Source organism: Monopterus albus, unplaced genomic scaffold (assembly GCF_001952655.1).
Source record: "Monopterus albus unplaced genomic scaffold, M_albus_1.0 scaffold197.1, whole genome shotgun sequence".
Lineage (NCBI taxonomy): Eukaryota > Metazoa > Chordata > Actinopteri > Synbranchiformes > Synbranchidae > Monopterus > Monopterus albus.
This window is the reverse complement of record NW_018128077.1, coordinates 205,492-216,200: the sequence shown is the minus strand read 5'-3', so window position 1 is coordinate 216,200 and position 10,709 is coordinate 205,492. Positions and strand designations below refer to the sequence as shown.

At 38.0% G+C, this 10,709-nt stretch overlaps 1 protein-coding gene across 3 annotated transcripts in view; it reads left to right on the top strand.

Moving 5' to 3' along the window:
• Positions 1-8,741, top strand: part of LOC109970396 (SLIT-ROBO Rho GTPase-activating protein 3-like) — a 33,546-nt gene extending 24,805 nt beyond the window's left edge. For 2 of the 3 annotated variants that reach the window (XM_020617926.1, XM_020617924.1), the window contains exons 19-24: positions 1,595-1,650; positions 1,896-2,067; positions 4,472-4,567; positions 4,795-4,902; positions 5,863-5,965; positions 7,287-8,741. In XM_020617926.1, coding sequence (XP_020473582.1) covers positions 1,595-1,650; positions 1,896-2,067; positions 4,472-4,567; positions 4,795-4,902; positions 5,863-5,965; positions 7,287-7,484 — 733 coding nt within the window. In that variant the 3' untranslated portion in view covers positions 7,485-8,741. The remainder of the gene's footprint in view (positions 1-1,594; positions 1,651-1,895; positions 2,068-4,471; positions 4,568-4,794; positions 4,903-5,862; positions 5,966-7,286) is intronic. The other variant, XM_020617925.1, reaches the window with a different exon arrangement.
• The last annotated feature ends 1,968 nt before the right edge of the window (positions 8,742-10,709 follow it).

Below are 10,709 nucleotides of genomic sequence, written 5' to 3'. Positions count from 1 at the left end.
GTTCCGGGCATGTCCCACTGGGAGGAGGCCCTGGGGAAGACCCAGGACATGCTGGAGGGACTATGTCTCTTGGCTGGCCTGGGAACGCCTTGGCATCCCCCCGGAGGAGCTGGAGGAAGTGTCTGGAGAAAGGGAGGTCTGGGCATCTTTGCTTAGACTGCTGCCCCCACGACCCGGTTCCAGATAAGCGGAGGAAAATGGATGGATGGAAGTTAGAAATAACATTAGTTAGCAGGCATTGTTAGGGCTAGCTTCCCAGACATTGTTTATAGTTATGCAGTGCAGTATATGGACATTACATACACTAGAGTTCTATGATGGATGTTAGCAGCAGCTAGGTAGCTAGGTGGAAAGTTATTGTTCAGTGTGATCAACTACCAGAATTTTACATTAATGTTGCTTCCACATCATATTATTTAAACTTATAAGCAGTTGATTTGGGAAAAACTCACATCAGCCTCTAACTTCTAAATTCTTGGTGAAAAGAATTACAAACAGCCAGAAAGGCTATAAATGCACCATCTCCGGTGGAACTGATTCAGGTAATGTAATGGAAGCTATACACTTGTTTGTTTATCTGGTTTCATTTAGTAATGATCTGTGACAACACATAACACAACAAAAGAGGCTAATTTAGGCTATATATCTGGTGTGACTTCAAAGTTAGAAGTAGAGCTAACTACCTGGGAATGTTGCATGAACACTGAATAAGCAGTGTTCTTGTTCTTCCCGTTTTCCCAACACAATGAATGCAGCCTTAGTACAGTAGTGAAAGCATTGTAGCTGGCAAGCCAGTGCTAGCTTATTGTTACCTAGCTGACGCTGGTTTAAAGATTATTTATCTGCTTGGCAAGGAAAAGAAAATAAAAGCCCTTTGCCTTTTAACCAACTGATTTGAAGAAAATAAAAGAAATGAAATCTTTCGGCTCCTTCATACACTCCACTGTAATCATGTAACTACCTATATTATTTATTGATCAACTGATTCTGTTAACAATATATATTTGACTTGTCTGATAACCTTTTAATACAATTTGTCAGTTTGAGGGCTTGGTGCAAAAATGGTTTTTGGCTTATTTTTGTCCTTGGATTTCTTGCATCAAATTAATGACTGGGCAACAGCCTCACATTGCTCCAGAGATTTGTTGATCATGTTTATTATTATTACTCAGTCTGAGATAGTTCCAAGTAGGTAGAAAAGCTTCCTCTTGGTCTCCTTAATCATGGCTCATTCTCTTGAAACAAATTTTCATGCCACGCCAAGGGAATTTCTGTGGCGCTCGCAATGCTTTGTGTGAAAACTACTTTAGATGATTGCTCGCTAAAATTGAACACAAGTCTCCAGCATGTAGACAAAATACATGGAAACTTTCAATAGCCCAAAATGAGCTCATGGGGAATTCAGTTCTCTTCATGAACATTAATATACTTGCTGGTTTTAGGAACATTTAAGAAATCTCAGTGGTAAATAGCATAATCACAATGAGGAATTGTAACGTATAAAGAAAGTCTGTGGTAATACAGTTGGCTAGTGTGTCAAACAGAAGAGGAACTATGCCTGACCACTGACTTTTGTTTTTACGCTTGTCTGCAGTGAACCAATCACAGAGGAGGGAGAGGGAGAGACCGAGCATCTGCCCAGTGAAGATGGTGAGTACATGCATAGATGATACATACAGTACAACATACACAAATCAAAGACACTGGACACAATGTATGCATCACTCATCATACTTGACAGGAAAGGACAAAAAACAATCCACTTTTAGATTCTGAATGACCATCCACATCGTGATTCATAAGCATACATAAATCATAAGGTTTCTAAATAGGATACATTTAAAAAGGTACATTTGAGTTGATAATCATGCAGTGCTGTGTGCATGTGTTTGCAGAGTGGGAGGCAGTGGCTATGTTTGACTATGTGGCAAGATCTCCAGCAGAACTGTCATTCAAGCAGGGAGAGCTTCTCATCCTTCACAATAAAGCCTCCTGTGATTGGTGGAGAGGTGAAGTGGGAGGGGTTAAGGGTCTTATCCCTCACAAATACATCACCGTGCTGGATGGGTGAGTGACATTTCTATGTCTGTCAAGCATTCAGAACCATGAACTACCTTATTGCATCTTTAAATAGATCTTGAAAGCCTCTTTTCTGGTTCTGCACATTAAATTTTATTTTGGTCTTAGCTGCCACAGCTTGCTGTTTGCTTCCCAGCTGTTTTTGGGCACCAGATTGCTTCTATTTACCACCAAGGACAATATAATTGAAGCTAAATTTCAGGCAGCTTGGGGAGAGAAAAGTTTGTAAGAACCAAGAATCACAAAAGTATTCAAAAATATTTTATTTATTTACTTATCACTCATTTATATACAGTAAATATTTCATTTCCATGACCTAACCTCCATAACCTATTTTTAGGCATAGCTAAAAGTCAAAATTAAGTATGAATATCTTAATGCTTTGTATAGACATTTACATGATAACACCTTGGACCATAGTTTGCTTTCTTTCTTTTCTCTGCCATTAAATATAATGGTACTGCTAGGAGACAGTTAACTTAGCTTAGGAGCGGAAGCAGAGGAAACAGCTAGCCTTGCTAGCCATCTACCAGCAACTCTAAAGCTCCCTAACACATTCAGCTACTGAAGTGTACATCTGACAGTTTGTGAATTTATGTGGGGTACATTGGCGTGACTTCCAGGAGCTTTGTTGTTACCATGAGGTTGTCACTGCTCTGGGCCAGGAAATCTGCCATATAACTGCTATAACATTAAAGTGTCCATGGCATGCTCATTTTGTTCATTTCCAGTCTTTGAATGTTTAATTTCGGTACCTCTAGATTAGCTTTGCACCCATCATAACTCCAAGCAGTTTGTAATTATTTCACAATGATAATGTTTTAAGTACTCTGTTTGTATTCCTATTTATCTCATTCCAATGAACATTCCTTGTTTGTCTGCTTTGTTTACTGCCTGTTTATACTGCTTATTTTGCATTGTTTGCACTGTTTGTTGCTGTTAGTACTGCTTATTTTGTTATATTACACAGCCTTATGCTGGTTTACTGTTTGCTTGCCCCTTGCATGGGGATATGTACATGCACATTGAGAGCCGATGTACTAGAGTCAAATTCCTCGTGTGTCCGAAACACCTGGCCAGTAAAGCTGATTCTGATTCTGATAAAGTCAGAGAGCGTCTCCCTAAAAATGAGATGATAATTTGTGAACAACTGCCTGGAGATTATGCCGATTCCAAGAAATCCTTAAACTATAACGTAAGACTTTATTTTGTTAGAAAAATGTCTCGTGAGCAAGAGTTTGCAAGACATGTATAAACCAGTGCTTCTACACAAGTACTAGAACATACGTACATCTCATTTTATGAACTTTGTCATGTCTAAGATGATAATTCACCATCATAACATTGTAGCTAAGTCAGAAAACAAGGAAAAGCATGCCATAAGCCCTTTAAAAGTGCAGTTTTCACACTTTGATGCTGATAAAATGTGCATTATATACTGTTTTACTTAATAAGCCAATCTTTTATATTTATTTATTTGTGTGCTGCTTTTACCTTTGTACAGACATAGTCATTACCCTTGATTTCAGGTTAATTACTTCCTGGCTCTAACTTTATATTTAGGGTGCAGACATGAGAGTGGTAGTAATCTTCTCATCTAACTCTCAAGTAAGAAGATGAAGAAACATATCGCAAATATGTTAAAAAAAGCAATAAGTATTAAAATAATTTATATTAAATCACTGTTAAACATATCGTTTTGTAGTAAGCAATATTTCTGCCAGGCTATTTAAACATTCTTTAGTGTTTTCAGGTTCATAGCAGTTAGAAATAGCAGCTATTGGAGCATGCAGTGGCAAACTGGACTATAAAAAGTGCCATGTCTCAGGTCTGAGAGGCCTGAGAACAAAACCAAGCCCCAAAGATACCGTATGTGTGTGTGTACCATGAAAAAAACAAGTTACACTAAAACAGAAATGGGTTTAGGGAACCAGGGAATCAGAGGAAAGTATTTTACATCAGTGTTATTTTCTGTACTTGTGTATCTTAGGCATATTGCCTCATAACTATCCACAGTTATCTCTGGCTATTGTAATTTGTATAGTAGAGTATTTGTTTGTAGTTGTACAAACAGTATAAACAGGAGTGGACAAAATAACAAAAAAGCCTTATAATATCTTATAATTAAGCACCACTAGACACCATGACCTCAAAAATTGCCATAAGACTTAAATAATATCAACACTGCTTCATCTGGATATCTGCCTCATTTTATTGTGAAAAGAGTCCAAAAAATAAAATTATTAAAAACACACTTATTTTTCCTTCTGCTTCTGCTCCCTCCTGCAATTATTTTGTCACTCAGTCTTTATCCCATATTTAAACTTGCACTGGTTGTACTTTCTGTAGTGAAATAAATGCTTAATATATCTGTCTTCCTCTCCTCCCTCAGGTCAGAGAGAGGGAAAAGAGAAGAAGGAGGAGGAGGAGGAGGAGGCAGCACTGGAAACCTGGCAGTAGAAGACCCGCAGATAGAGAACACAACTCGGTACACACACATACATGCACACACTTGAATGCACACTGCAAAATACAATACGAATGCATTCATTCCAACAAACACATGTAGCAATAGATGCAGACAGTAAACTACACCAGCGCATGCAGTCAAAAATACTTACTTCCACATTATTGCACACAGCTTCTTACACATATAAACACACTCCTGAATGCACTCAACACAAAGTTACAAAGTTTCTGTGTATGTCCTGACAGGATGCGAGTGAACAGCGACAGTGCTTCGTTGCCTGGGAGACAGAGAGGAAGTGAGGGTAGCCCCAGTCGAAAGCCGCTGACCTCCTCTGCCACACGACACCTGTCAGTGTAAGATTCACACACATCTCAGACACAGTGTTCATGTGCTGTATAGCCTATGAAGTAGTATAGGTGCTGTGGATATGTTAACAGTGGATCCTATGATAATGTGTGTGTGAAATGGATCACTTGTGGTGATGAAACCAATACTGTTATCACCTGATTCTGCAGTTCTGTTCATCTCTTTTCAGGTGTTTAGTGTCTTTCAGCATATTCATATTGTTTTGGTTTTACAGCCCACAAATTTATTGTTTTGGTTCACTCTCACTACTCTCACCTGTGTCATTCTCAGTGATAAAGGTGCAAAAATCCACCGTACACTGCCCACCCAGCAACAAGCAACAGAGAGATAAAGTTAGCAGTTGGTGAAATAAGTGGAGCACGTAGCAGATAAATAGACTAAATGTGTGAAGACCAAACCAGATCTTAAAGGACAATGAAGGCAGAAGCATGACTCCAAAATGAATGCTAACGTTGCTCTGTCTGCACCAGTTTGCTAGCATGTTCACTTTATTACCTTTGCTAGATATAACACAGTATCAGTGTTGTGTTCACAGCCTGCTTCCACTCTCCCCACATGACCGACGCTCATTTATGGAAGGTTTAAAATTAAAGTGTGTCGCTGACATACCAGCTTATTAAAGGCACCCTTATAATTAGTCATGTACACAGCATCAGCGTAGTCTGTGATGATTTTGGCAAGTGTCAGTTTGTCCTATGAAAGAGGAATAATTGCATTAAAAAGAGTCTATTCTACCTTTAAATTTTGGCTGAAATTTGGAGAGTTGCCATAATTTTATTTGATGTGAATGATCAAATTCCCAATTTTCATCTTTGTCTAGTGTGAGAAGATGGAGAAAAGCCTAAATATGAAACCAGGTTTAGATCAAACTTTAGAAATCAGCATCCATCTATATTTACTAGTCCTCAGTTATATTTAGTGTCTGTAACCTTCTAACTGTTTTTCAGATCTCAAGAGAGAAGACACACTTTGGATACTGTGAGACAGGACAGCCTCAGACCCACAGACAGACCTCCATTTGGTCAGGCAGACAAAACAGCAGTTGACAAGGTCAGCAGTGTATCTTATTCAAATTTTTCTTCTAAGTCAAATATTGTGAATCCTGTAGCTCATGGCATATTGTTAGTTCTGCTGACCTACATGCTGTATTTGGAATTCATTAGACTCAGTTGCATTCTGTAATTTTCTGGTTAGTAACTACATATTTTGTAACACATTAATGCCATGTTCTAAAAATCAGGTTTACCGAGTTTTCAATATAACCTTGCTGAATAAAAAACCAGAAGATAGGTCGATCTAAAGGACTGTTCCTCAGAACAGGTCCCTGATATGATGTTTAGATGATATTATAAACTAACTTTTAAATCTGATAAATTGACACTGAAGCCCTGTTTAAGCACATCTGACTTGCACACACCCCGCAGCTTAGGTCAACCTTACTTGATAAGCTAATTTGCTGAATTAACCTGCTTGCTAAATAGCGAGTTAACCGTCTCAGAAATCATCCCTTTGTTCTGGTTAAATGTGCTGACATTAGTGAAACTACATCCTGCAGTGCTGAATGTCAAGATCTAAAGATCTTTCATGCAATAATTTCAGATTCAAAGGCAATGTGTGTAATCTTTCTTCTCTTTTTTTCTGAATAATCTATGTACAATCAGTTTTCTACTTACAGCAGCTTTGCTATATTTGTAATATGTTACAAAGAAACTTGCACACTAGAAAAATATAGCCCTTGCCTCTGCCGAAATCAGGTGGGGAAGTGTGAAAGGTTGGGGCACTAAGCTGAAAGACACTCAAGCTCCAGTACTACAGTACTGTGCAATTCATTTGGCCTAATTTTCACAACAGAGTTTCAACTTACAACAGAGTTCAATAATTTATATCAAATTAGGTAATACATTATGCAGTAGGTTTATCAGAGCATTGCAGCATTGTATGTTTATCATGACATTTTGTTCAGCTGTTTTGTTGCAAGTTAATAAAATTCACATTATCAAATAATGCTGTCAGACTGCAACAAAATCTCATCAAATATAAAGTCTGCAGCTGTCATTTCGTCCTGACTTTTTAAGTAGATTCAGTGATCTGAATGTTGAAACGTTTTAATGTGAGGAGAATTTGTGATGTTTTTCACTTTGAATGTAAATTCAGCATTTTGTGTTCCAAGATAAGGGTTTGGCCACTTGCATTAGGGGTCGCCACAGCGATCATCACACTAGCCACTCGCATGTTGACATTTGGCACGTGTTGGACAGGTCCCTTGTTGAGTGGGAGGTATTATCAGGGTCAGGCTGCTTCACTGAACAAGGATCACAGAGGCTATATTTTTGTTCACCTTCTGTGTTTGCTTCTGCTCTTGCTCCTTCAGGAGATGATCAGCCGTCAAATGAACTCAGTGTTCAAGGAGCTCCTGTCACGTCAGCCTCCTCTCCAGCCATCTGCCCTCACCACCCCTGCCACCCCTGCTCCCTCTTCCTCCGCCTCCTCTTCTTCTCTTCCTCAAACTGCCCCTGCTGCCAAAAAAGTAGGCTTTGGCCTCAGAGGACGGGCCCTTTGGAATAGCTGATTTATTGTTGATGATGATGATGATTATGCTGATGACGATGGTGCATTTGGTGAAGATCTTGATTTATTTTTTGACATTTGTATAATATTTGCGTCTGCCATCTCATAGTTCCACTAGTCTCAGTGCCGTGTTACTGTACTTCTAATGTGTCTGTTTTCCAGCTGATTTTGGTATTTTTATTTTCTGATATGTTTTTATTCTCCAGGTTTTTGCAATTTTTTGAGAATCAGGGATGTGACATCACCAGTGATATTACCAGACTGACAGTTTGAAGTGTTTTGTTATGATACTTGCTTTAAAAACAGCAAAAGATTTAAGCTGCCCTCTAGTGGCAGGGCTGAGATCAGCTTTAAAATGTTGTCTTATTTTAAATATCAAAACTGATCTGGGGCCTGTGTCTAGGAGTGCCTTCACATCTTTTACTCTTCACATTTATTTCACTTGAAAAGATCTGACAGGTTTCAACTCTGCATATAATGTTTAAGATAGAGTCCAGGAAGATGTTTATAGAGCCCTAAAGCATTCCAACTTAAATCCATAACAAATACATTAAATTTAAAAAATTGTGTAAAATATTTGAAAGAACCAACAATTTGTGAGCAAAGATAAAGACTATATGTAATTTTATCTTTGCAGAGCTGTGCTTTTCTCACCTTTAGAATCAAAAGATGGAAAAAGTAACTTTGAGTTAACTATTAGCTACTGCCATAACACTGGCTCTTCACCTGGATTGTGTGTAGTTGTCAGGCTCATGACAAAGGAAAAGGAAATGTTAGTTTCTCTTCACTGTGTGTATTTACAGTCACAGCTTCGGAATACTTTATTAACAATATCTTTTTGTTGTTGTTTTTTTTTGTTGTTCTAGCTAATATGAACTAACAGGCTAAATCTGGTAGCGGTTGATGAATTTACAAGCTTAACAGGCTGAGAGCATGTAACTGGTTAGGAGAGGGTGGTGACTACACCTTTGCAGTGACATTAAAAAGTATTACAATGTTACTGGGAAAATACATGTATAAAATGCAAAGAGACATGAAAATCAAATTGTGAAATCAAATGAAGGCCTATAAAAAGTTATGAAAATACAAAGGATGAAATAATATTTCATAATAATGACCTGAGTTTCAATCTTTTTAATTTGTTATGAAATTATAATATTATTGCTGTTCATATATTTTACACAATTTATTGAAGTGACTATGTACACTACCAGTCAAAGTTTGGACTATGGATGTGGCTTGGGCACACCCATTCAAATGAATGGGAACTTGTGCCACACCTTTGATTGGCAGGGTATTTCACAATGCTATTCATTCATATCACGACAAACACCATGGGGCACCATAAATGTAAGCTAAGAAAACTACGCAGTGAACTCAATATCTTTTAGCAGTATGCAGTGTAGGAGCGCACACACAGATGGAAAACACATTCCCCTTTGTATGTGATACATGGCCTTCTGCACAGGCCAAATCTCAGGGCTTTTGCAGAGTTAGACACAGGCCACCTCAGGTTTGGTTTCAAAGGAATAAGTAAGAGCTTTTTCACTCAGGGCTTTGGTTGACTTATAAATGGACTCAGCTGGAAACTGTGCCCTAGCCTCAATAGCCAAAATGATCCATATCAGAGAGGATTTAGTGACATCCTCTGGTTAAACTGTGAATGCAATGGTGACATTTTGGCCCCACTCTCAAAACTTTTTTCACATTCATCCATACATTTTGGACCCCTAAGAAATCCAGCACCATCCACAAGTCCCATTCAAATGTATGAAGAGAAAAATTACTTTGACTCCAAAAGCATTTGAACTCTTTTTACATAGGACATCTCTCTTCTGTTGTGTTTCAGTATCAGAAACATAGAAGCAGAATCATATTTTTATATTGATTCCGCTCCTATGATTAATACACCCTGTTATTCTGAATCATTGTTTGATGATGTCACTAAATTTATTGTGTCCAGTTGTATATGTGGTAAACAAAAAATGAATACAATAAAGATGAAATAAATGATGAATGTTTAAGTGGTTGGCATTGTTTATAAACTGTTTAAGTGACTGTATTTGAGGGGCAGATCTTCAGGGGGACATGAGGGGGTAGCTGTCACACCTACTTTGGGGTTTACCACTGAAGCTCTCCAGCTCCTAAAACTGTAATTGTACATTAGTGCAATATTCAGTCATCATTGTGTTCCTAAGTTGTCTAGAGCAGTGAAATATGCACTGATTTGCTCAGTGAATCAGCCCAAAATGCTGCTAAGTCTGGAGGTGAAAATGCAAGTAAAAATTCAACATTCAGGATCTTGAATTTACACTTGTTTGCTGAATTATTGGTGTGTGTGTGTGTGTGTTTCATTGTTTCAGTTTCTGTTAAGACAGCACCCCAGGCCTGTAATGTGATCATTTAGAGACCCATCCACTCATCCTCCTAAAATAATCCCTTCTAAGGCCAACCCAACACATACACAAGGAGAAATACACACTGCGCCACATTAGCACTTCTGCTTCTTTAAGCCAGTGTCAAACACTTCTCTGTGTGTGTGTGCGTGTGCCTGTATGAGTTTTCATATTCCAGATCAGTTCTGAGGGACTTTGTGATCAAGCAATTGAACTGATCACACTGACAATTTAAATTAACACTATCAGCAGGGTTTCTCTACAAGGGTTTCTGACAATCATAAAGGATTACAGCGGCATTTTAAGTGAGGTAAGTGAGTCATGATTCATCATTTCTACTGCTGCTATCCCGGTTGTGGATCTGCTACTCTGATTTAAGTTACAGTTACATTTTATCACCTTGCAGCACCAGTTTCATGTATATCACATATCTGATACATGTAAGCTGATGCAAGATTTTTAAAGAAAAGTCCCAGCAAAACTAAAAATTTAATTATTAATTGTTCTATTTCTTCTAGAAAAACAAATAAAAACATTTGCATAACATTTAACTATAATGTATGTGTTTTATTTTTGAAATTGAATTTTAAAATTAACAGCTGCTATTTACAGATTTTGGTATGGCTTCTTTTTGGGGAGCTAAAGAACAGGTGGTAGAATCAGTGCTCAGCTCGCTGTCACACTCTGCTTGCCTGAAATCTGCTGCAGAAGTGTATCTCTGAGTGTGCACTGGTTTTACTGTATAAATGTTACAAATTTATTTGATTGTCTGTTCATCTGTCTTAATGTATGTGAAAAGAAATGTGCTTCTTCCTGCAGCGAAGATGATG